This window comes from Amphibalanus amphitrite, unplaced genomic scaffold (genome assembly GCF_019059575.1).
Source record: "Amphibalanus amphitrite isolate SeventyFive unplaced genomic scaffold, NRLGWU_Aamphi_draft 001654F_arrow, whole genome shotgun sequence".
Classification (NCBI taxonomy): Eukaryota; Metazoa; Arthropoda; class Thecostraca; order Balanomorpha; family Balanidae; genus Amphibalanus; species Amphibalanus amphitrite.
Window position 1 is genome coordinate 1 of NW_024883147.1, and position 26,598 is coordinate 26,598.

Sequence of the window (26,598 nt, forward strand, 5' to 3'; positions counted from 1 at the left end):
CTCGCATAAAATATTTACAATTAGGAATTAGCAAATGTTCCTTCGTTGGTTGAATGTGGGCTAAGCAAACCATATCCTATTGAAAGTGGGGTGGGGGCAGAGGCGCTAACTGGAACTCTCACCTTCTGATGTCCATAATATGGGAAAAGCTCCTTATTCACACGCGACTATGAATTCTAATTGTGTTGACATTGCCTTGGTTGAGATCAGGGTGGTGTTTGGTTTCACTCAAGGTTTCACTGATAACAGCACGCTATACACGTGTCAAATGGGGTTTCCATGGAGATATAAACAAACTCTTATCTCCAAGTTCCAACAACCCCAAAATGTAACGTCAGCTCCTGGCAGGGTGCCAAGAGCGGATGGCGGCGTGGGCGTGCTGCTCTCGGCCGTGAAACACCGCCTAGTTGAGATGATTCCATGGCGTTTTTTTCGTCTAGCAGATTTTCGTCCGACTTTTCTTCGTCTGGCATTTTTTCGTCTGTACATTTTTTCGTCTGTAAACTTTTTCGTCCAGACTTTTTTCGTTCGTATATTTTGAACTTATATGTTATGTTAACATCGCGGGTGCACACTCTGATAACATGTGATAACACTGCCAAGAACAGTCCATTTCATGTAACTATAGTCTGAGTCCAAGTAGACGCACGACTCGCAAAGTCTCAAGGTCTTAATGAGCTTATCTCTTTTGCCCATTGTGTAAGTTGCCTCGCTCCTTGTTAGAGGAGACTTACTTATGCGCCAAGAGTTGGTCTGTTTTTTAACCCTCGCCCGTATTGGTGTTTTTCCAGCCGCGAACGTATAAGGGGGCGGGGGTCCGTTGGACCCCCCCTTGCCGTTTCGTCCCTGATCGAGCTAGAGCTTCGCGGAAAAAACGAGCGTGCTGCCCGCGACGAGAGGAAGCCGATGATACCCAATTTTAAGGTCCTAGGTTATCGGTTGACCTTCCAGGACAGGTCAATGACCCAAAAGTCGGGAAAATCGGGACCTGTTAGAACGTCGTAAAACGTGGCTGCTATGGGGTTTTTCGGGGTGCTGATCACGAATATCATGTTAGTTATGATCACTGATGATGTCTTTATGCATTGAGGCCAGGTCGGGTCAGGTCAGGTCAACCAGTAAGGATTTTGCCGGGTATTCGTAGTAGCCTCTGACAGCTTCGTAACATGTTACGAAGGCACCAAAACTGCTTCGTAAATGTTCAAATGGTTGCTAAATTCGAATTCAGCTCCAAAAACTAGCCTAGAAACATGTAAAACTCGAAAAAGTGAACCGAGGTCATCAAAGGTCAATGACCTGACCTGACCTTCCGGTGACCTTGACACCCACCCTAATGCATGGGAGCAACATCATATGCCATGTTTGAACACTTGAAACCACAAAAAGACTGCTAACGCGCGGCTAATGCGAGCCGACATACGCCGAATCGCGATTCCGGCCAAACATGGTCTCGAAAAGTAGGTCACAGGTCAAAGGTCATTAGGGTCAGGGTCATGAAATTTTCAGGATAGGTGTAAAATTGATTATCGCGAGAGTACTGAAAGTTTCGTCGCGATCGGCCGCTTTTTACGCGAGTTATTCGCGAAAAACAGAGGGGGGTCCGTTCGACCCCCCCCCCCCTATACGGGCGAGGGTTAACCCGCGCACCGACGGGGGTCTGCGCCAACTTAGTACCGACGGGGGGGGGGGGGGCGGATGACCGCCCCCCCCCCTGAGATCTCGAGAACGAAGCAAGATAGCGACAAGCGGTAAACGGCATCGGATACGCACGGTCAAGATCTACAATTTTTACTAAGGTCATTTTCAGGTCAGGTCAAAGATGACGTCACAGGGGTCGAAAAAGTCAAAATGGCGGCGCTAAATATGGAGAGAGTTTTTCTCGAATAACTCTCGAATTAGTCAAGATAGGAACAAACTAAGGGCATCATCGTGATCCTCTCGTCAATCCGCATCGAATGATATATATGTTGACCTCGAAAGGTCAAGATCAAAGGTTGACCTCAGGTCACGTGACCTCGAGGTCATCATGTATATCATTCGATGCGTCTTGACGAGCTGAACACAATGAGACCATCCACGCGTCTGTATCTTGTTCCTGTACGGAGTTATTGGCCAAAAACCTTTGGTGACCTTTGATGACGTCACATGACCTCACAGCTGCCCAACATCAAAACAGACCTCAAGGTAGTGAAGGTTGATCGTATATGAAGTCATGTATGGTATATGGGGCCATTCCGACCCGTTTTAGTGGTAAAAACAGGGAGTTGATTTTTCCCCCATTGACTTATAATGGGGAGGTCGCGAAATTGACCTGACCTTAGGTCACCGATATCAAAATTCCGAGATATACAAATTGTAGCTACTAATGACCTAATAACATCCTGCGACTTTCAAAGGCCTCCGACATCTACTGTAGCTCTGGCACGGTGACAAAGTTGCAAAAAAGTGACTTGAGGTTGGGTCATTCAAAGTGACCTGGTGACCTGACCTTGAAAGGTAGGAGGTTCAAACTTGCACACCATGTGTAAAATTGATAAGGGAATAGTCATACCAAATTTCGCGGCGCTACGCGCCGCGGTTTTCCCGCTATTCGCGAAAAACCTCAGGGGGGGCGGATATCCGCCCCCCCCCGTCGGTGCGCGGGTTAAGCATGTCCGATTTAAAAAGAACGACTGAGCGATCTAAGCGTGAATTTAACTGAGCGGAAACTGAGCTAAGCTGAATTGAGCGGAAACTGAGCTGAGCTGAACGGGAACTGAGCTGAGCTGAGCTGAGCGGAAACTGAGCTGAGCTGAGCGGAAACTGAGCTGAGCTGAGCGGAAACTGAGCTGAGCGGAAACTGAGCTGAGCGGAAACTGAGCTGAGCTTAGCTGAGCGGAAACTGAGCTGAGCTGAGCTGAGCGGAAGCTGAGCTGAGCTGAGCTGAGCGGAAACTGAGCTGAGCTGAGCTGAGCGGAAACTGAGCTGAGCTGAGCTGAGCGGAAACTGAGCTGAGCTGAGCTGAGCGTGAGCGGAGCACAGCCGGTTTGAGCGGAGCGTGAGCTGAGCTGAGCCGTGTTAAACTGAGCGGGAGCTGAGCGGGAGCGGATAAAACGGAGTTGAGCTGAGCGAGCTCACTTTTTTCTTGAGCTGTCACAAGTCTGTTGCAGTTGAAGATGCAGAATGGCTCTGCCCCGTGTGCCGCAGCAAGCCACAGCCTGCCGGAGAGAGCACATCAACATAGTAGAAAACGTAAGTGGTTATGTGGAGTGACCAAGTGTAATGACACTTATGAGTAGTTCTTCTTATGTTGTGTGCTTATTTCACTCTCCATGCTTTATTTCACGTGTTACCTAGTTATAACTTATATTATATCTGTGTCGAACAAATTAAGTATTAACTGATGGAAATCTGACCACTTGCGCAACCCATCTTCTCACAGCATGGACATCCGGAGAGAACTATGCGGCATGACAAACTCTACGAGCACTGGTGGTTCCTCCGTGCCGTCTCACGGCAGCGGCGCGACGGTGTCGAGAACGGTGGCTTGGTCAGCGTGGAATCCGGCGAAGCGCTGCGCGCTGAGGGTGGGTGATAGATGACCGGTCACTGAACAATGAAGCGAGTCAGATCATTGGGCGCAGTGATTACCAGCCACGCATCGCGGCTGGTCCGCGGAAGTTATTGCTTTGATGTCGGACTAAGTCACACAATGTTTTGTCACATTCTAGAGTGATGCTGACAATGGAATGCATCGCTAATTTGCTTCCGATGCTGCCTTAACGGTGATATGAGAAGCGTGATAAACCGTTTGTTTGTTTGTTTGTTTGTTTGTTTGTTTGTTTGTTTGTTTGTTTCGTTGGGTTAGGCCCTTGGTCCGATGAGACCATTGCAGAGCCGGGAGGATGATATGACTTGGGGGGAGGGGGCATGGGGCGAGCACCCTAGTGAGTCGCCGGGGCTGAGCCCATTTAAATGGGCAGGCCACCCAGCACCCAGGCTACGGGCGTGCTCGGCTTATGGGCAATCCCGCATGGAATAAAGTTGCCCGTCCAGCCCGGACCAGGGGGTTGAGGCGTGGAGAAGAAGGGTTTGAATGTCCTAAGGATGGAAAGGAAACGACGGAACGGTATGTGGTAAATCGTCATAGGTATGTCACTAGTTATGTGACAAGCAACAAGACCTTAGACAGCAAAACATGTGAAGCGTGAACACCACATCAATGGACTGGACGACACATATGGGCATCACAGCATAACTAATGACAATAACTAACGTAGCTAATAACATTAGGCACGTACATAGCATAGCATAACTAATGCATTGCAATTGCGAAGGGGGGGGGAGGGGGCACTCCTGGTCACCTGATAATGGGTGGCGGCTTAGAAAAAATTAAATGACTTGTCTATCAATCTTTGTGCCTTAACGTACCTGGTAGATATAGTTCATAGTTGCAATTACGCGTATGCCATAAATACTTTTCGATTGTGCACTCATTCCGCGCAGACCTCGCATTCATAGGTGGCGTCCTAGCCCAGCGGAAGTATTCTAGGGGGCGCTGTTTGCGGCAATGGATTGTGAACTTCTAACTACGTTCCTTGCAATATGATACTGACAGATGTGAATACAAGTGTCCAAGACATTCGTCAAAAGAAAAAAGAACAGCATATTAGGAGAAAATGACCTGATACTAAAAAAGGCAAAGTTGCAAGCCTTTCAAACACACTGCGATGCGTTACTTATAATTTAGTGTCACTTGACGTTACGGACAGGGGCCCTCAGGGCATACTACGGGCACCGTAGCGCCATCTCTTTGGGATCTCTAAAAGCATGGCCTGCGACCTGCACCGCTAGGCAGTGACAACTATCTGGTCATATAGGTAGACGGCGTGCTTACAGATGATATAGCAATTCTGCCTCGATTTTTTTATGTGCTCGGTTTGAAGTTAACCGAACTTTTAAAAGTACATTTTAAATTTGAAAACTTGTAATAGCTACTAAAACATTTTAAAACTTCCTTCGAATCCTTCGTCACGAATGGTGCTAGGAAGGAAAACTTCACCTGAGATCACGTGACTGGATATGGCAGTGTGCCATATCTCATGCCCTCCGGCGCCCTGTTTTCACCGGCGTCCGTTCTGAGCCTATGGAGGTTGGTGGTGCGGCGAAAGAGTTTTAGTTTTTTTGTGAGCATTTCATTGAGTTCGTCGAAGAATCGGATATTTTCTGAGGTAAGAACACCGGGGCATGCCGGTGAACATATCGGTTCCTTCGTGAAAGTGCTTGAATCGGTGATATTCAAGGGTTTGTAATGGCGTCTTGTTAAGGCTCGTGCGTCGGCTTTCACAGACATCCCATTTTCTTATTAAATTATATCAGATAAATCTGGATAGTTGAGTGATTCGGAATTTCGAAGCATTCAAAATTGAAATAGGCTCATGAAATAAAAGCTGACTTGCTTCACTTTTAAGTTATTGTAACTCAAAGTATACAGACAAAAATGGCGCATGATCACATTCTATTTCCAGTAGGTTGAGGTTCCTAATTCTTATATTTTCATATTTAAAGGGACCCTCCCACCTTTAAAAAAGTTTATGAATTGGCATGAAAGTGATGTCGCTCGGTTCAGAAAGAGCGAAAACGAATATCTACCAAATTTCACCGAAAAATATTCACCGGTTTTCAAGATATTAGACTTTTACTTTTGTTTACTTTTTGGGATCTCCGCTGTTCCTAGCGACTTTATTTAAAAGTGCGGCATTTGTTGCGCGCAACGCAGCATATACCACCGCGTGCTACAAAACGTTTTAGTCAAACATTTAACGGACGTTCGAAAGCCTGATGACGTCATCAGATTTAAGTGCCTATACCAATACATTGTGGCACTTATTTGCACAGATGTCAAAATCAAACTCAAATTTCTTTGCGATGAAGTAATTGCTGGAGAAACGGTTTTCACGGCACTGATTTTCAAAGAACGTCCATCAAGATGGCTATCTCAACTCAAATCTAATGTTAAGGTGGGACAGTCCCTTTAATGGAGTTTGAATTTAGCTTGAGTTAGCTTAAATTTATTATTTGTTCATATATGGGGCTTTGAAAACATGTTGTTTAGCATAACTTTTGATATTTTTCCCCCATACATGCATCATTGCATGATTAAATGGAGAAAGCCAGGCATTAAAATGGCATGTGCATTATACTACACTTTTGAAACATACAAGAAGTCAATGTTGATTGGTTCCCCAGACGTGTAGGAAAATATGTTTTCCTGCACCTCTAGACGTTTTCCTGCACCGCTCGACATTGACATTTTCCTACACCTCTTGAATCTATGACGTCATGAATGATTTCACATCATGAAGTTGAAGAGCATCACTTGGCTTCTTATGAATTAATTTTATCAATCATCCACATCCCGATATGAAACTTTGACGCTATTTTGCAACAAAGCATGTCAGGCTGTTGTGCTTGTATTTGTTGTGTGGGCGCAATATGACCTTAGTTGTTGACGCGCCCTAAAACCCCAACAAACAAACAAACAAACTTGTCTTTGTTGTATTCGTGAAAGCACAAGTATGTAGGTACCTACAGGACATCAGACAAATACAAGACATGATTCAGCGAGAGATTTTTTTTTTTTAAATTTAGTCCGAATGGCTGAATGGGTGGATTTGAGGAATCAGAGCCCGCACTAAGCATAGCTTGTTGTGCTGACCCTGACCCCACCACCCGATCGCGCAATTCCAGTTGTACGGCAGAATTTTGTCCGAACGTTTAACGTGCCCTAACGACTGGACACGGTCCCCTCCGCTCACTCACGTTACCTGGCTTCTGTGCGGCCCCTGCCACAGACACGCACGCCATTACACGTAGGAGCTAAATGTGGCCGCCCGCACCGGGGCTGGAACCGGGCTCTCACTTCCGGCTAAGCGTCGAACTCCGGCGCTTTTATCCACTCGGCCACGGAGAGATATTGGTGATCCCCTATAAGGGCGGTTGCCTTTCCCTGCGGCCTTGACTTGACTTTGCTTCTTTTCTTGACTTTGGTCAACTTTGCCTCTCTTAATGGTTTAAAAACCGGATTACTGTCCACTTGAAGTCAATTCTTTCCATGCAATAATTAATGCTCAGCAAAAATAAAATTTCACTAGAAATGTGATGATATTTGAGTGGATTGTTTGCGACTTACCTATGGGAATATCTTACAAGGGTTACAACTGTTACAAATATTATATTATATCTTACTAATAATACAAGTGTTGTGTTGCTGTGAAATCTTCTCCTAATTCTTGTTTTTAAAACAAGTGTTTAGGTATCTATGCCATGTTTCATCCTAATTTCTTTGCTATTTTTGTTTCAGATCTTGATCAAGATGGGGAGGGATCATGATGGAAGCTCATGGTGTGGTGCCATCAATTGCAGCACTTACAAAAAACGCAATCCTGAGCTGAAGTTCCACAGGTTTCCTAAAGATGCTGAAAGGTAAAAAAGCTGTGCATCTTGATAAATCGAGATTGTGTAAAAAAATTATATTTAGGGTGCTGAGCTGATGTTCATACATGTTCTAATTATACAAATGGAATGCATTTAAAGTTCCTGGTGGCATTAAGTACAAGTAAATTGTAACTTGTGTTTAGTTTTTAACACTTACTGAATGCAGGTCATTTTTGGAGTTTTCAGTATTCCATTAGTTTGGCGCATGATTTTTTTTTGGTGTGGTGGATTCACATGACTGTGCAATGTGTACATGACTTAAGTGTTTTTAAATTCTAATCCATGGGTTTTCTCTCTCGGCAGATGCAAAAAATGGGTGCAAAATTGCAGAAGAGAGGACCTGAGAAACAAGAGTACAGAGTATTTGTACAAGAATGTTTACTTGCGTTCCTGGCACTTTGAGACTTCACAGTACAACACGAGTGGAAAGTACCTTCTGCGCACTGCTGTGCCAACTCTTTTTGACGTGCCTAACCCTCCAGCTACTTTGGCAACAAAAAGGGTTCTGCATGAGCGCCAAGATCCACCGGCTAAAAAAGCAAAGAAAGGTGAGTTTTCAATGATGAATGCAGGTAGATATATTGTTTTAACTGTGCCTTTGTTGGTGACATGCAATAGTGTTGTTCAGTTCAAATATTGACCTAGGTCAAAGGTCAGGTCAGGTCAAAGTTGGTCACGTTGCATATCACAAACATCTCAAACCATCTTATGTCTGTTTTAATTGTTTGAAGTCGTCTGTACGCAAATCCGAGCAAGTTTTTGTTCTCCATTGACTTGTAATGGGGAGGTCACAAATTTGACCTGATCTTAGGTCATGAATATAAAAATCTGAGATGTACATTTCGTAGATCCTGCTACCCTTATTAAATGCAGGAAATTTCACAGTGACATTCATTGAGCTCATTTTGGAAAAATGTCGGGTCAGGTCGCTGGCTCAAGTTAACCCGCGTCACGCTGGGGGGGGGGGGGGCGTTTGGACGCCCCCTGAGGTTTTTCGCGAATATCTCACAAGATCCTCGGCATTCTGCCACCTTCGCCGGTCCAGGGGGGGGGGGGTTGGTACGACCCCCCCTGCCGTTTCGAAACGCGTCGTGGTAGCGCTTCGCGAAAAAACCAGCGTGTTGCTCTCGACGAGATCTCGCGATTGAGCACAACTTTTTGGACCCTAGGTCAATATTTGACCTCGTTATGGCAGGTCAAAGGTCAAATTTTCGGAAAATCGACATTTTTTCAACTTTGCGCATCGCTAGCGGCGCCGCTATTGCCGATATCGACGTGTGGTCTTCACTAACGTGTTCCTTGATGAATATGGAGCAATTTGGTGTATAGTTTATCTACATTTACCCAATAGATTCCGCGGCAGAGCGCCGGGAAGCCGGCCGGGTCACATCCGCGGCCGGGTGGCCGAAAATGCCGTCTGACAGTTGGGGTCGGAAACGTGTTCTAACCCGTCGGTGACCTCTCCACGGCCCTGAAACACTCAATAAACCAAGTGTCTGAGCTTTATTTGGCGTCAGATTCAAATTCAGGACAAAAAATTACCCCCCGGTAGGTCAAACTGCATGAGGTCACCAGAGGTCACTGGCCTGACCTTGACCTGACCTTGACCTTACATGGGTCGCCGGAGGTTGTGTCAGTGTCATGCCAGTCACTTTTGACCCAAACAATGCCAAAGCGTAGCCAACATCGTCGTTAAAAGCACGAAAAACTACGATTTCGTGCAAAAACGTCCTGACTTTGTTCCCTTTATGACGTCATAGCTCCGTGACCTGACATGACCCGGTCAATTTTTTTTCGCCAAAAGTTGCGCAAAGGATGCCCCATTGGGTACCCAAAGTTTCAGCGCGATCCTCCAAGCGGTTTGGCATGCAGCTGAGAAAAACCTCAGGGGGGGGGGGTTGCATCAACCCCCCCCCCCGGACCGGCGAGGGTTAAGTGACACGACCTCTGAAAAACTTTCAACATGTGCCCAAGCTACAACTGTTGACCGACCACTTTGATACTTTAACCCTCGCCCTGGCAGGGGGGGGGGGGTCGATGCGACCCCCCCCCTAAGGTTTTTCGAAGATAGCGTAAAAACGGCGGCGCGCAGCGCCGCCAAATTTGGCACAGCCTATGGGGCAACCTTTTTACATATGACCTGAAAATTTCAGGTCCGGGTGACCTTGGGTCAGGTCACCAGGTCAGAAAAACCGGTACAAGGTCATGGTCAAATTTAAATTTTCTTTTTCCACCTGTCCAACTCACAGTTTTGCACTGATTTCCTTCAAACTTTCAGGATGTGCTAAGTTCACCGAGTTGTATAACATATAGTTCGGGTTTTTTGAGGTCACTGACCTGAGGTCAGTTAGAGGTCATTACGTCGTAATGTTAAGCCTATGGGAAAATACTAAATTCGGAAAATACTGGAGATATCCGCTTCGTTCTATCACTTTTGTGCTTTAAAACAACAGTACTTAACAGCAGATCACTTGGTGCTTCTTTGTTTGGTGTACTTATCCATGGGTCAGGTCAAATGAGGTCAACTGAGGTCAAATGACGTTTTTGCCAATAACTTGGCACATAATGATGCTAGAGCTTAAAAAATGGTATCATTGTGTTCCTGGTGATCAGCCGAATCGAATGATATGCGATATGATGCAATTTGGTTAACTTGAACTTAATTTATGAATTTAAGTTTACTTAAAATTTAAGAAAAACTTTAAGTACACTTAAGCAAGCTAAAAAGCATTTCATTCGACGCGCCTTGACGTGCTGAGTTCACTGGTGCTTTTCTTTTTGCTCTATCTTAATTAGATCAAAAGTTATAAGCGAAAAACTTTTGACCTGTTTTTTCGCGAAATTTTTACATTTATACCCCCCAAAACCCCCCTAAATATTGACCTAGAGCAACGAAATTTGCACAGGGGCGAGAACTCCAGGGGGCCCACCTACCTACCAAATTTGGTGTTTCTAGGTGCCATAGGAGCCAATCGCGAGGGGGGGTCGCATCGACCCCCCCCCCCCCTGCCAGGCCGTGTTATGAAAAATGCCCTGCCAGGGCGAGGGTTAAGCATTGATTACCGTGACAGTACCTACAAAATGTATATCTTGGATTTTCTTTATCTGTGACCTAAGGTCAGGTCAATTTTGTGACCTCTCCATTATAAGTCAATGGGGGAAAATTCAACTCATTCTGATGTGCGTCAAAAGCGTCCCAAACAGCCAAAACCATGCTAAAAGTAGTTTCCCTTGGTCATTCAAGCCCACAGGTGTGTCCATGACCTGTGCAATGCTCATTGGAGGTCATGTGACGTCATCACAGGTCACCAACAGTTTTTGGGCAATAACTTTTGATTTGAAGGACCCCTGCCAGATTCCGAACCTTCCAGTGCCCGCCGCCCAGGAATAGGGTCAACCCGTCATATTTCACGATATAGTACTAACACGCTTCTCTACCCCGCCCTTTGCTGCAGAGCCTGCTGGACCGTGCATGGACTGGTCATCCATGGACATTGTCTTCTCGCCTGAGGCTGACCTCGGAGCAGAGGAAACTGGAGATGGCGAACGTGTTGCGCCTTCTGCATCGATTTCGCCAAGTGATGATGGAGACTGTGACGCGGATGCAACCGGTGAGGAGTCCAAGGAAAATCACCCTGTGTCATCTGAGACGAAGGCTGCTCAATCTAAGCTGAACAGATACCGGTGTGCGATGCGGCGCTTGCGTTTAAAACGTCAGGCACTGGAAGGCCGGTTGGCGGATAGCAAACCAAAGAGCGTGAAAGATGTGCTGGACTTCACGGCTGGGATCTTAAGTCCACAGCAGCAGCGGTTTTTAAAAAATCAGCTGGAAATGACGAATGTCAAGGCGAAGGGCAGACGTTTCACTGACGCCCAGATCATGGAGAGCCTGGCTATCTACTACCAGGGAGAAAAGGCCTACAAACACTTGCAGAAAACGTTTGTGCTGCCCAGTGTTCGCTGTCTGCAAAAGCGTATTGAGATGATCCAGTTTAAGCCTGGCTTTCAAGACTGGATACTCTCGGTGATGCAGGAGAAGTTCCGTGAGGCCCCAGAGCATGAAAAGCTTGTCGTGCTCTCATTTGACGAGATGCAGGTGCGACCCAACCTGACATACTTGGCTCATGATGATGTCATAGAAGGAATAGAAGATTTTGGGGAGCTGGGGAAATCTGCGAGGAAGGCCGATCATGCATTGGTCTTCCTAGCAAGAGGTCTGACTTCGAAGTGGAAACAGCCTGTAGGATACACTCTAAGCCATGGTCCTACTCCCGCATCTGTCCTCCGTCCTCTGCTGGAGGAGTGTATAAGGAAGCTGCGGCTCGCTGGATTTACTGTGGCATGCGTGGTTAGTGATATGGGTACGCCCAACCAGGAGCTCTACTCAAAGCTGGGCGTTTCTGCAGCAGCTCCCACATTCGAATTGGACGGAGTAGAGGTAGTCTGCATACACGACGTGCCGCACCTCATCAAGTGTCTGAGGAACACCCTCATGAAGCATGACATCCTCGTAGATGACAAGAGGGCCTCTTGGTCTCACGTGACCGAGTTCTTCGAAAAGGACTCTCAAAGGACGCTGAGAAGCGCTCCGAAGCTCACCCGGAAACACGTCGCTCCCAACAACTTTCAGAAAATGAAAGTTCGGTACGCCGCCCAAGTGCTCAGCCGCTCCGTAGCTGTTGGCATCTCGCTGTACAGCGCATGCGGTAAGTGGCGGTTCCTGACTGTAAACTTTAGTAGGCCAAACTCAAAACTAAAATAATTGGTGACTGGAATTAGCTGGTTAAATCAAACACCAATGAAATATTGTGAAACTTACCATATTTTCATAGACTTAATGCTCCCTTATCTAATGTCCACCGAAGCACATACTCACCTAACGGTCATTTGGCAATGGACTGGTTGCCTGTCAGTATAACAGATGAATATTTAATTATTCTTAGTAACTATTTTTCGAATACTTCTGTCGTGAAGTGATTATAACATTTATGCTGGTAATATAGTTATTATTATATGTGTTGGCAGGCATGTTGGGGAGTGGGACCGGATCGGAGACCAGGACTGCTGATCCTGAGGACACGGCGGTATTCCTACAGCGCCTCAACGACACTTTTGATGTGCTTAACTCCAGCACCTTCAAAGCTGCTAACCCGATGAAGGAAGCCATCAGTGGGAGAAACATCGAGGACAGGAGACGCTTCCTCCAAGATACATCCGCGTGGCTCGGAAGATGGAATGTGCAGGTAAAGACTGACGTTCGGCGCGATGTTCGGCTCCGCATTGTCAATAACATTTATTCACAGCACACGTCTTCCAATTCGTAACATTTTTTATTCGCGTGTCTGCTTCATAAGTCCTCGAACGAGATCAAAGACAGCTATTTTAGGTACATCTTGAGATCAAAGACCTGCTGATGTGACACCGTCGTTTCGAAATTTTCACAATTTTCGCCAAATCAGTTTTACTGCATGGATTTTGATATGTCGTTTTGTTAGGATTTTATCGCCTTGATTATGAGGCCGTATTGAACCGTTATTATCATAAGTGGTTTGTATGCAGTAACTTTTTTATTGTAATTGTGATCATTTGTGCCTTCAGGTACCGTCGGTGCGTGGTCTGCAGCTCACCATCGCTGGCGTTCTATCGCTGTGGGACACCTATGGTGGACGGGTCCTGCAGTTCATGCTGACTCGGCGCCTCAACCAGGATGCCTGTGAGAATCTCTTCTCAGTCATTCGGTCGAGAAATGGACAAAATGATCTGCCGGATGCCAGTAAGTTTCGAATGGCCCTCCGTAAGACGGTGGCAACGAACATTCTTGCGCCACCGACCGCGAACTGCGAGCCAGATGGCGACACGCTCCTCACCGTTGTGACGTCAGTGTCCCGCAGGGTGAGGTGCAACCTCACGCAAGTGAAAGTGTCCTTAGCGAACTCCGAGCCAGTTGACGTTTCACTTGCACCGATCGATGCTACGATGTCGAACATTTTGACGTACGTCGGCGGCTGGGTGTTGCGACGTGGTGCGGAGAAACATGCCTGTGTTCAGTGCTCTGCTGTGCTCGCAAAACCCGATCCTTTGGTGTGTTTTGAGCGGGAGATGATGTGTGGACTGAAAAGCTTTACCGGTGCATCAGAAGTAGAAGCCGGAAGCCTGGTAAAGCCCACACAGGGCTTTTACGAGATTGTCTCGTACGCTTACCGCGCTACCCAAGTCCTGTGGCCGGCTCTATTCACAAAGTCGGGAATGCTGTCGGTAATCTTAAACCGTGTCATGACTTCGCAGCCGGCGCTAGATCTATTGGCCTTGCTGTGCGATAAGAATGCATTGGTTTTCATGATCACCCTTTTCATTCGCCTGAACCTGTACAGGCTCTGCAAACAGGGATCCTCTGGGCGAGCGCCTGCGCAGAAACAAAACAGGAAGCTGCTCAAAGTCACATCTCGAGCGTAGTCAGATAGTGGGGTGACGAGCAGGGCTGTGCCATCCTTTTCAATGATCTCATTTTCATTTCACTAGGCTGAACAGTCGCTCTTGCAGTGATGGTTGTTGTACGGTAATTGGGCGTGGTCCATGCGACGACTGCGCGTGCGCGGGGCCGCGCGGCGGCTGTGCACAGGGCGCGGTGTGCGTGCGCCTGTCTGTTAGACTGTACCGCGGTGTCATCGTCTGCGCGGGTCAGCCGGCCCGCGCGGCATTCTGAAATAGAGTGGCAGACTGAACAGCTGTGTTCCTCTACAACTGGCGACGAGGAAAACGGACAGCCAAAGGACGGGTGCTGGACAAGGCGTGGTCCCGGTCGCCGCGGACGGCTCTGGTATTGAACCCGTTGGGCACCGAGACTTCTGCTGCAGCAAAATGGGTGAGATCGAACCATTTAATCCCGATACGGATTCATGGTGTGAGTGGGAGGAACGTGTTGTCTTCCTCTTGGAAAGTAAGCAAATCACTGATGGTACCGTCAAGAGAGCTCGTTTATTGACTGCTTGTGGGAAGAAGGCGTATACATTGTTTCGCAGTTTAGTATCGCCGGCTGCACTGCATGATAAATCGTTTGAAGAGCTGTTAGAAGTGATGAGAGCTCACAAAGACCCCAAGCCATCGAAAATATTGAGCAGATTTCGATTTAGCCAGTGCCATCGTGATCCGTCTCAACCTGTTGCAGACTTTATCGCCGAGCTCCGCAAGGCAGCAGAGCACTGCGAGTTTGGAGGCACACTGGAGGATCGGCTGATGGAGCAGCTGGTGTGCGGCATCGCTGACGAGCGCATCCAGAGGCACCTCTTGGCTGAGCCCCAGCTGGACTTCTCCAGAGCTCAGCAAGTCAGCCTGTCGCTCGAGATGTCGAGTAAGGACGCTCAGGTCATCGCAGGTCAGTGCGGGGGCACGGGCCACGCCACTGTCCATGCTGCTGCAGCGCAGGCGAACACAGAGCCTTGCTGGCATTGCAATCGTGCGAATCACAGTCCAGATATATGCAGATTCCGTAACTTCAAGTGTCGAAACTGTGGTCAGTTCGGCCACATTCAGAGAGCGTGCAGGCGCCGCCCACGGAAGACGGCCACTTCTGGGAGGCGCCGTCAGTCGGCCAACAATGTCACCGGCTCCGGCGATGAAGAGGACTGGGAGAGCTGGGTGGAAGCCGAAGAAGCAGTCGGCCAGATCCGTCGATCCACTGACACCGGCACTGCTGACGTCAGACAGGTGGGTGGCTCACTTCCGTTCACGTGTGATGTTAAACTGCAACAGACTGATGTGACAATGGAGATCGACACAGGCTCTAGGTACACTCTCATTGGAGAGAATACCTTCAGCATGTTGAACTGCAAGCCTAGGCTGAAAGAGTGTAGGGTTCAGCTACGAGCATATACACATCAGCCCATTCCTGTGCTCGGGGAATTTTGTACGTCTGTCGAGCACAATGGTATGACATACACTGGTATGAAGGTGATCGTGGTGAAAGGCAGCAGATCCAGTCTCTTGGGCAGAGACTGGTTGGAGGCCATTCGAATCAACTGGCGATCAACTGGTGGTGCGAGGTCAAGGCGGTCTTCAACTCGGCCATCGACCAGCTGAAGGGAAAGTACCGTCAAGTGTTCGAGCCGGGTCTTGGTGAGTTAAAAGGGGTCGAGGTGAAGCTAGAGGTGGACCGTTCTGTGACCCCCAGATTTTTCAGACCCAGCTCCCTGCCGTACGTCTACAGGGAGAAGGTGGACGAGCAGATCGACAAGGACGTCAAGGCGGGCATACTGGTGCCGGTGCAGCACAGCCAGTGGGCTGCACCACTGGTTCCAGTGCTGAAAAAGTCTGGTGAGATCAGGGTATGTGCCAACTTCAAACTCACTGCCAACCGTGCCGTCAAACTGGATCAGTATCCACTGCCGCTCGTTGAGGATCTTTTTGCTCAGTTAGCTGGAGGAGTGATTTTCTCGAAGATTGATCTGGCACAAGCTTACAACCAGATTCCCATCCATAAAGATTCGAGGGATGTTTTGACGATAAGTACGGCTAAAGGGCCCATGTCCTACACTCGCTTACCATTTGGAATATCAGCTGGGCCAGGGATATTCCAGCGGGAGATTGAAAAGGTGTTGAGCGGCATGCCATCTGTTGCCGTGTACCTCGATGACATTTTGGTGAGCAGTAGGTCCACTGAAGAGCACCTGAAGACGCTGGACGAGGTCCTCCGCCGCTTGCAAGAAGCTGGACTGAAGGTACGTGCATCCAAGTGTCAGTTCATGATGCAAAAAGTGGAGTATTTGGGGCATCTGATCGACAGGGATGGCATCCGACCGACGCCAGCCAAAGTGAAAGCTATCAGGGATGCTCCAGTTCCTAAAAGTGTCAAGGAGCTGCTTAGTTTTCTCGGAATGGTGACTTACTACGCAAAGTATCTGCCCTCCCGTGCTGACAAGTTGGCCCCGTTGTACGAGCTTCTCCGGATAGATTCCAGATGGCGCTGGGGTTCCGAGCAGGAGAAGAGCTTCCAGTGGGCGCGGAACGCCCTGTCGTCGGACTCATTTCTGGCGCACTACAGGAGTGGCCAGCAGCTCGTCCTGGTCTGTGACGCCTCTCCCGTCGGCATCGGCGCGGTACTGGCGCATCGAGAGGCTGACGGATCAGAGAGACCTTTGGGGTATGTATCGCGTACTCTGACAGAGTCTGAGCGCAGATATGCACAGATTGACAGAGAAGCTCTAGCCATTGTGTTCGGCGTGTGCAAATTTCACAACTATCTGCTCGGGAACCGTTTTAAGCTGGTAACAGATCACAAGCCGCTGTTACGACTGTTCGGAGAACATCAGGACTTACCGACAATGACCTCTGCTAGGATCAGACGGTGGGCGCTGAAGCTGTCGACATACAGTTACAGCGTTGAGCACAGACCGACTGATCGCATGGGAAATGCCGACGCTCTGTCCCGTCTTCCGTTGCCTTTAGGCAAATCAGGTGAACCGGAAGAGCTGGTCTTGATGGTGGACAGTCGTGTAATCGACGCAAAAAAGATAGCCCGACTCACAGCTACGGATCGGACGTTGAGCAGAGTGCTGCAGAGTGTGCAGTATGGTGATTGGTGTGAAGGTGACGATGTGCCAAAATCATTTACCGACAGGAAACTGGAGCTGTCAGTCACCGCAGGCGTCCTCATGTGGGGACACCGTGTCATCATTCCAGAGAGGGCACAAGGCGAGGTACTGGCCGAGCTACATGCTGCCCACCCCGGGATGAGGCGCATGAAGGCGCTGGCACGAGGCTACGTCTGGTGGCCGGGCATCGATGCCGCCATCGAGGAAGTCGTGCGGAGCTGCCAGCCATGCCAGGAGAGCCGCCCAGCACCGGACCGCGCACCGCTGAGTATGTGGCCCTGGCCGGACCGCCCGTGGTCCAGGATTCACATTGATTACGCTGAGCCGGTAAGAGGACGATACGTATTGGTTGTGGTGGACGCTCACTCAAAATGGGTAGAGGCTGAACTGTGTCACAGTATTGGCTCGAGGACCACCATTGTTCAATTGAGAAAAATGTTTTCACGCTGGGGCCTTCCTGATGTACTCGTGTCAGACAATGCAACATCATTTACTTCTGAGGAGTTCCAAGAGTTTTTGCGTGGGAACGGCGTAGAGCACAAAACGATAGAACCAGGACACAGTCAGGGGAACGGTTTGGCAGAGGATGGTGAGAGAAGTGAAGCTGGCGCTGCAGCGCTCTGGCGGGGGACAATGGGATCTGTGTCTCGCAAACTGGCTGCTTCACCAACACATTGTCCCTCAGTCAACAACTGGTGTTCCGCCCGCAGAGCTGATGCTTGGCAGGAGGCTGCGGAGTAAGCTGGACCTTCTACGGCCGAGCATCCGGGCGACGGTGGTCAAAGGTCAAGTGAGCCAAAAACAAAACCATGACGGTAAGCGTACGCTTCGCACTTTTGACATAGATGACGAGGTTTATGCAAGAAATTTCTCAGTGGGTCGTCCTTGGGTACCCGGCTTTATCTGTGCGATCGATGGACCGGTGTCGTATGTGGTACGATTAGAAGACGGGAGATGCTGGAGACGTCACATCGATCAACTTCGTGAAAGAGGACGAGAGCCAAAAGAGATCGATCTCCAGGTCGATGAACTGAGACGCCGACCCCTGTCCACAGGATATCGTCAGCTACCTGACCTGAGCCGGAGCGGAGAGGTGACACCTGGCGGCGGCGCTGAGGGAGCTCACTCTGGCTGGCTACCGGCTGCCGCCGACGCTGTTTAACGGCCGCCCGCCGCGGCGCTCGTTCGGCCGCCGGCACCTGGTGCTGCCGTTGGGTCGTCTGCCGAGCCGCCTGCTGGGTCGTCTGGCGAGCTGGCTGGTGTTGCTGCTGGGTCGTCAGCTGGGCCGACTCAGCGCGAGGTCTCGAGCGCTGCCGTTCCGTCATCGCCGCTATCTGGCCGGGTGCCGCTGTCGCAATCTCAGCGGACGGCGCCGGCGCCATTGTCGCGGCCCGATGACGCGTCTGTTTCTACGGGCAATCGCAGTGAGCTCGCGCGTCGCTATCCGGCTCGTGTGCGGAACAAACCAAACTTTTACGTGGGAAAGTAATGTACGGTAATTGGGCGTGGTCCATGCGACGACTGCGCGTGCGCGGGGCCGCGCGGCGGCTGTGCACAGGGCGCGGTGTGCGTGCGCCTGTCTGTTAGACTGTACCGCGGTGTCATCGTCTGCGCGGGTCAGCCGGCCCGCGCGGCATTCTGAAATAGAGTGGCAGACTGAACAGCTGTGTTCCTCTACAGTTGTGCAAGCTCGATGTCGAAAGTTTTTTTGCATGTGTCTAAATGTGTGTATACTATATAGCGTGACGGCAGGCTGACACGTGTGCGCGCGCGTGTATGCTTGTGTATATGTAGATGCGAGTGTACTGAGGGTGTCGCTGGCGGTTCGACCTCCGCTGTCAGTCCCCACGTGTGTGGTGTGTCATGGGATGATTTCTGACGTCATCGGTCGGGGTGCGGCGTCTTGGGCTGATGTGCGGCGTAATGGGGTGATGCGCGCTGCCGTCGAGAGTCGCCGTGTGCGGGCGAGATGACAGTGATTAGAGATGAAACGGGAGCCAGCCGCTCCCGTTTCCCTGTGCTGCACCGCTCCCGTGTTGCTGGGCTGCACTGCGGCGCCTCGCGGCTCCAGTGGCTGTATTCGGGACTCCGCCAGGCCCCAGCGACGGTCTCGCGAACCATCTGCAACCGAGTGGCACGATCGTGGACCGGTATGGACTCCACACTGTATCGGGCGTCCGCCGTCCTGCGCGTGGGCTGAGCTCGGGCCGTTTGTGTCTGTGTGTGGGTGCGTGAGGCGCGCTCTCCGCGGACGGAGAGACGAATCTCGTGTCCAAATGACTGGGTTGACTGGCGTATCGTAAGTGTATTATCGTCAAAGGATACGATGAACAAACTAATTGATCATGATCAATCACTGAACGTCTTTTCGGGCTTTCTGTGCCCACTGCAGATTTTGAGTGGCGGGTGAGGGGGAGCATGCAAGCCAAGCCCATCCAATTCCTCTTCCGACTCCCGTCCGTATTATACTGGGACTTGGTTTGTAAATGATCAGAAAACAGATATGGGCATCACTTGTGCCATGTTGTAACATTTTTCAACCCAAAACGCCTAAAAATATTCGCGGAACATATCCCCGTCATTACGCTTTACACTGCGGCCCACCGCGCGTCGTGGCTAGGTTTAGTTCATCTGTTGGCCGCTAGGTGGCCGCGCTGGTCGCTGACATCAAAGGGGCCGACGCCGAGACTCGCATCCATGCTGTCGGGGAGCCGCGACCGTGACGGGAAGCGGCTGGCTCGACTGGCGAACAGCCGTCGCGATCATGGTCGTATGGTCGATGGCGACGCGGTAATGGCCGCAGGCGACGCACCGACAGCCGCCGCCGAGGCGGTGCCCGACGCTGAGGAGTATTCCGAGGAACGACAGCTCCGCTTCGAAGAGTTGTGAAACGCAGAAGGAACTAGGAAGTGGAGCTCAAGAAGGGAGTGTACCCGTGCATTCTGTTCATACCGAATGTTGATAAGTTACATGTTTTTTTATGAATGAATTGATGAATGATTTAATCTTTGCAGATTAATTTTGGGAGTTGATGATGTTGGCGCCATAGAAATCGTATTTGGTATGACCGTTTCATCGACATATGAATAAATGAAAGTTGCAATGTATATATTTAGTTGCGAGCTTTCGCCCACAGGCCTTTATCAAACATGTAGTAAGAGATTTGACCTTATTTTTGGTATTCGACGTAGACGTTCCATGTTCAACAGATCGATGACTTTCAGATGTGTTGAAATGATCAGCACTTTTCAATTATGAGATGCGTTCTTTGTTCGTCCGATGTTTGTCATCGCCCCGTATCAAATGTTATGTTAATAAATGGAGGATGATGACATTTTCATTTTTTTATATGATCATCGAAAGAACATACGTACCATAGGCATGTTGAAAACAAAGCACGTTGTCATTAAATGACAACATGCTCTGGAGTCTGAACATGTCAAATTTCACCGTTATCTGGGCAATGATTGGGCATGCCCAATTTGTAATTGCTTGGGCAATGCTTGGGCATGCCCAATTTGTAATTGTTTGGGCATGCCCAATGAGATTTGCAGTTAGATCGGGCATGCCACAGCATAGCCCGATTGGGGCCACATTACACACGTAGGTAGAACCCCATCCAACATTTTTCGTGGGCACAGTGCGGGCAAAGTGGGCAGGAGTCGGGCGCAGCCCAACTTAGCCCCAGTTAGGAGTTTTTTTTCGTCAGACATAGCAAGGGCTTTGTGTGGGCATGGCGAACATGGACTGACTGCGGGCTGTGCTCACGAGGGCCCCGTATGGGCATGACGAACGTGGGCAGAGGGTGGGCTCAACCCATGCAGTTTTTTACGGGCAATGCGCGGGCTGCCCGATGAAAGTTCCGTCACGGGCGTTGTGTGGGCTGACTGCGGGTTCGTCGGACAAGCCGGACAAAGCATCCCGCGCGGATATAGTGGTGGAATTAAAAAAATAAGATGTGAAATGTTGGTTTCAAGAATAATTAGCTGAATTCTCCCTTAAAATGATATTATGTCACCGAGCAGTGCGTTTTTTTATTTTAGTGAATTGTTTTTATTCATAGCTGAAATATTTGTTTTTCATTTTTGTATAAAATTAAAAAAAAATATTGAAAAATTGCTATCAAAAATCTTCATCATGAATTTATATAGTCAGCTTCAATCAATTCATTTTTATTTTATTATTTTATTACATTTACATTATTATTTTGCGAATAGACGCCGTCGCCACCAATGCACCACTACCGGTCCGCCATTTCCGCCATTTTTCATTGAGGATCAGCGTAGCGGGCGGAGCACGCGAACTTCGTTAGGGAAGGTTGGGTTTAATAGTGCTATATATACCGTGGGTTGAAGCTTGGTTGTATTTAGACAAGGTAAGGTTCCATCTATGTCTAATGCTTAAGATGATTTGATCAATTTTGATCACAATCCACTGGTGGGATTCAGGGTGGGTCAGGGTAGGGGAGAGTCGTCTAGCGCGCCCCGGTTAAGGTTTGATTCCACACCACCAGCACAATGATCATGTTTCCACCCATTTTTTTTGCCAATGCGTTATTTTACTTCTTAACCATTTGGCGTTCATTTCCAGGTGGAGCAACTCAGCGCGTGTTGCACCATGGCCCGATCGGACCTGGAGCGGAACGTCCGTTCTGTAATGCGCGGCACTGTGTCGGCCGATCTGTCCGAGCACCTTTCCCTGAAAGGGAAGAATGGGAAGAGGGCTATAGCGGAAACCGTCCTCTTCGACGTTATCTGCGGTGAGTGATGCTTGTGTGTGCGTGTATTTGCGTGCATGTTTGCTTTTGCTATCGATGTTTTGCTTTTCGTTTGCCATTCATCGGAGCGCTTTTTTCTTTTTTCACGTGTCTGTTAAATGCAGTATATTCTTTTCTGATGTATCGGTGTGCTTTGTACACCCTCCCATATCCCTCCCTTGTTCACACAAGATAATGACGCAGTTTGGGTGGCTTTTCTGGCAGAGACACTGAGACGCTGCGGTGGCGCCAACCGAGACGCCGTCGGGAGGTGCGTGGGCCTCTGGCTCTCCGGCAGCCGGGATCGGAACGGCAAACGTCTCCGAAGGCTTTCAAAAACCAAGGAGGCAGCTGGCCCGTCAGTGGCAGGCCAGGCCCCGACCGACCAACCTCCACTGCAGCCGGTGGAGAACCTCGAGACGCTGGAGGTCCGGCAGCCTGACTTCGAAACCCGCCAGGCTGAAGCCGAAGAGGCTGAAGCCGAAGAGGCTGAACTCCCCATGGAGCAATGGTAGCTGGAGGATACCAGCGCGGCGGTGTATATACGTATAGTCAAGTGTTGAGCAATACATTACAATGTCAGAACGAACTGTTTGAGCAAATGATTCGAGGCGCAAGCTCGCGGTCAAACGACCGCCACTGATCGGGGGTGGGGGGTGGGGGGGGGGAGGTGGCTGGAACCGCCACTGCCAGGTTGGGCTTAGCGACGTGCAGCCCATATGGGGCCCGGTACGTTTAAGGGTGGGCTAGCCCACGTGGGCATGCCAGCATGGGGCCACAGTTGAGAGCCATTATGAATTCCTATAAGCAATAAGGGCAACATCCGGGCATGCCCACACAAAAATGCGGGCTCGGCCACATTGGGCCCACAGTTATTCAATGCGGTACGAAGGTTGACGCTACTAGGGCTGAGCATGGGCAGCCCGCGTTACCCGGCTGCCGGTGCCCGCATGGGGCCACACCTGCGGTGGCTCAAAAGAGCAAGGTGCAGCGCGGGCATAACCCACCTTAGCCCGCACACGTCAGTGGATGGCGGGCGCAATGCGGGCAGCCCGCGCAATGGAGACGCGAGAGCCCGCGTGGGGCCACACTTGCGGTGGCTTGAAGTGGCATGGCGCAACGCGGGCATAGCCCACACAGTGCGTCAGAACGTGGGCTGAATGCGGGCATGCCAGCTAGGGCCCCGTGGTGGCTGAAGTACGTTTTTGGTTGGCGTTTTTGTGTCATACGCCGAGCAGAAACGTACTTATTGTATTGTATTGAACAATCATGAGCGATCCACATTCTAAAAGTGCGTGGCGATTACTGCTCAGAATCCGTATCCGCGGTTACTAATCTAAACATTCACAGCATTCACACATTCACTCACGTCAAAGCACGGACAGAGACACTTTCGTAGTACCACAGGTACAACTCACCCACCCACCAACCCGTTGGTCAGCGACGATCAGTTGATGCCCCGTCCACTATCGCGGCTTTAACAGATCGGGCAAAGGGGGCGGGAGACAGCTGCGACAGCTGAGTTGGGAGACTGTTGAGTAGAGCAGCGGCTCGATAGCCGAACCGCCGCCTACCCGTTTCCAGCCGTGGTCGCGGAAGGTGAAAGAGGTGGTCTTGCCTGGAGTGTCTCTCCCGGACAGCGCTGTTTGTGACGAACATGGTTGCCAATTCCTCGGGTTCGCCGCGCTGAATGGCTTTGTGGGCGATAACAAGGGTTTGGTAATCAGCCATATGACGCGGGGACAGCCACCCGAGCTTTTTTCGCAGGTCAGAGACATGGGCAAATTTACGGCGACCGAAAATGACTCTAGCAGCGAAGTTCAAATTTTTTTGGAGACGATCGAAATTTTTTTGGGACCCATTGCCATAAACTGAGAGGCAGTACTGGATGCGTGAGATAACGAGTGCTGTCACGAGCGTTCTAATGATGCCATCCGGGAGACTGTGGCGCGCATGGGAGAGACCGATCAACAGTCCCGTACACCGGCGACTGAGTTCGGAGACGTGAGCGTCCCAGGATAGAGTACTGTCAAAAGTGACGCCCAGGTTCCCCACCTGCGCGCACGGCTGCAACGCTGCGTCACGGAACGATACCCTGAAATCTGGCAATTTGCGTAAATTTTGACGACTGCCGAAGACAATGAGCTGTGTTTTACTGGCGTTGACCTTCAGGGCGTTAGCGCAGAACCATTCGTTGAGTGACGCGAGCGAAACCTCCATGCGCGAGATGAGAACTCCAAGGTCCCTGGCAGGACCGCTAACCAATACTTGGGTGTCGTCGGCATATTGAAAGACTACTGCATCACCCGCGTACAGCGATAGGTTGTTAGAGAAGATGGTGAAAAGTAACGGCCCTAACGCAGAGCCCTGGAAGACACCCATGGTATTAGGAAGAGGCCGAGACAGCACTCTACTTCCGGACCCATTTTTTAACGACACGCTCTGGGTGTGTCCATGAAGATAGGCGGCGAACCAGGAAATTTCGATACCGTGCAGCATAAGTTTTTGCATCAGAAGCTCGTGGTCTATCACGTCAAAACATTTACTAAGGTCGAGAAGGCATAGCATTGAGATCTCCCCCCTGTCGGTGGCGGCCAGGATGCGTTCAGTGACGGACAACAACGCGGTTTCAGTAGAGTGCCGGGGGCGGAAGCCGTGCTGTGAGGATGCCAGTAGGTGATTGTGAGAGAGGTAGATGTAGAGCTGCTGATGGACAATGCGCTCAACCACTTTCATGATTACAGGAACCAGGGAAATGGGCCGGAAGTTTGCGGGGTCTGAAGGATTGCCGGATTTGAACAGAGGGTGAACTATGGAATGTTTCCATGAATCGGGGATGTCGGATTGAATTAAGCAGGTATTGATAATATGCAGGATGACACCACCAATAGCTCGGAATCCGGCTTTCAGCATGCGAACGCAGACACTGTCGGTACCGCAAGCACCCGAGCTACGCATGCTGAAAATCGTCCGCTCAAGCTCGGCAAGTGTGATTTCTCGAAGTTGAAAACTGCATGCACCAACACGGGTAAGACGTACATTCAAATCGGTAGGTGCGTTTTGGGCTCGGATCTCGGCAGCGACACGAGGACCGACGGATACAAAGAAAGAATTTAAGTCATTGGCAGAAAGGTCAGGCTGAACATCAGGACCATCCTTCTTACCGGCAACCACCGACCTGATACATTGCCAAACTTTGTTGGGGCCCCGTTCCCCGATTTCCCTCTGTAGTTCCACCCGCCGGTGGCGACGCAAAGCCGCCCGGACAGAGCGGTTAAGAGTTTTGTACTCGCTCGAGTTGCGGCCTAAATGGCGGAGCGCAGCGCGACGTTGGGACATGAGATCTCGAGTGGCGACGGAGACGGGAGGAGCAGTCGGGTTACGGATAGACACACGCTTAATTGGGGCATGGGCATCGAAAACAGGTACGAAGAAAGACAAGAAAGCATCCCACTTATCACTGACGGTTTCGGCGGAGAATACATAATCCCAGTCAACATCGAGTAAGTCATGATGCAGTGCAGGGTGATCTAAACGCTTAAAGGAGCGAGACGAGATAACAGTGGGCTTTTGACGCAGTTTCGGCACATTCACAACGACATCGATAAGTTTGTGAGGACTGAAGTGACAATATTTAACACGGGTGTCGCAAACGAGCTCACGGTTGTTAACAATACACACATCCAGGAGCGAGCCGGAGGAAAATGTTGCAGTTGTCACTAATTGATCTAATGAGTAATTTGATAGGAAGCTGCTTAGGTGCTGACGCGCGCGGAAATTAGGCTCTTTCAATAAATCACAGTTGAGGTCGCCGCAGATGACAAGCGGAACACTGGGGTAATCGATTATAACTCGTTGCAGTTGGGCCTCGAGGTCCGTGAAGTCGGCAACCAGAGCAGCCTCACTGTGTCGGGGTGGCCGATACAGGGAGCAGATAATCAGCTGCCGGCCCTGTTCAAGCTTTAGCAGCGCCCACAGTGACTCCAGGCTGCTGGCAGAGCTCCCACTGCCCGGGATCTTGAGTCGGGTTGACGTGATTTTAGCCTTGGTGATAATTGCGACACCGCCGTAACCGCTACCATCTGGGCGGTCCACACGACAAAGCGTATATCCTGGAATGACCAGGAGGCGGTTCGGGGTGGTCGAGCGCAGCCAGGTCTCAGCCAGAAGCATGACGTCGTAGTTGTGACGATTGAGCTCAAACGTCAGCTCCTGAACTTAGAGGTTGGGCTAGCCCAAGGTGTTTCTGTGGGCTTGCCCGAGGTTTGCCAGCGTGGGCCCCGCATATTATTGTTGGCTGGGACGATCATAGGCAGATCGGGCTGTGGTTGGGCAAGCCCGCACTGCCCGTTAGACCTGGCCCAATCGGGGCCCACGCAGGGCCCAAGCAGTCAAAACTGGGTGGGACCCGCTCGGGCCCTGCGCGGGCCCACACTATCCATGCCCAGCAGAGGTTGGGCAAGCCCATGCTGGCCGTTGAGCGGGGCCCGATTGGGGCCCATGCAGGGCCCAAGCAGACAAAACTGAGTGGGCCCCGCTCGGGCCCTGCGTGGGCCCCACCATTCACGCCCAGCAGTGGTCGGGCTTGCCCGCTCGGGGCCCGGCCGGTTTTTTGTTGGGCGTTGCTCGGCGGTCTGTACACCGACCAAAGCCCAAGAAAAAACTGAGCAGTGCCCAAGAAGTCCAAGCTGGGCCTGCCCAAGCAAAGACTGATTGGGGCCCGAGTGGGCATTGCTGGCTGGGTTCCTATTTATTTTGCCGAATATTTGGCTGCGCTAA

General features: G+C 50.3%; 1 protein-coding gene and 4 long non-coding RNA genes across 5 annotated transcripts; all 5 read left to right on the forward strand.

Moving 5' to 3' along the window:
- Positions 1–3,141: 3,141 nt before the first annotated feature.
- On the forward strand, positions 3,142–4,070 carry LOC122374424. The gene is made up of 2 exons (XR_006255214.1): positions 3,142–3,231; positions 3,422–4,070. It is a non-coding gene; the product is annotated as an uncharacterized LOC122374424 (long non-coding RNA).
- A 1,055-nt stretch (positions 4,071–5,125) lies between these two features.
- On the forward strand, positions 5,126–7,857 carry LOC122374426. The gene is made up of 3 exons (XR_006255216.1): positions 5,126–5,210; positions 7,343–7,464; positions 7,780–7,857. It is a non-coding gene; the product is annotated as an uncharacterized LOC122374426 (long non-coding RNA).
- Positions 7,858–14,058: 6,201 nt separating this feature from the next.
- Positions 14,059–16,950, forward strand: LOC122374427. Its single transcript, XM_043353193.1, has 4 exons — positions 14,059–14,338; positions 14,642–15,470; positions 15,680–15,797; positions 16,918–16,950. Exons 1-4 carry the CDS (start codon positions 14,335–14,337, stop codon positions 16,948–16,950), a joined length of 984 nt encoding a protein of 327 aa, XP_043209128.1. The 5' UTR covers positions 14,059–14,334.
- A 24-nt stretch (positions 16,951–16,974) lies between these two features.
- Positions 16,975–20,395, forward strand: LOC122374425. Its single transcript, XR_006255215.1, has 2 exons — positions 16,975–17,390; positions 17,774–20,395. It is a non-coding gene; the product is annotated as an uncharacterized LOC122374425 (long non-coding RNA).
- An 867-nt stretch (positions 20,396–21,262) lies between these two features.
- On the forward strand, positions 21,263–22,170 carry LOC122374423. Its single transcript, XR_006255213.1, has 3 exons — positions 21,263–21,438; positions 21,654–21,822; positions 22,045–22,170. It is a non-coding gene; the product is annotated as an uncharacterized LOC122374423 (long non-coding RNA).
- Positions 22,171–26,598: the final 4,428 nt, after the last annotated feature.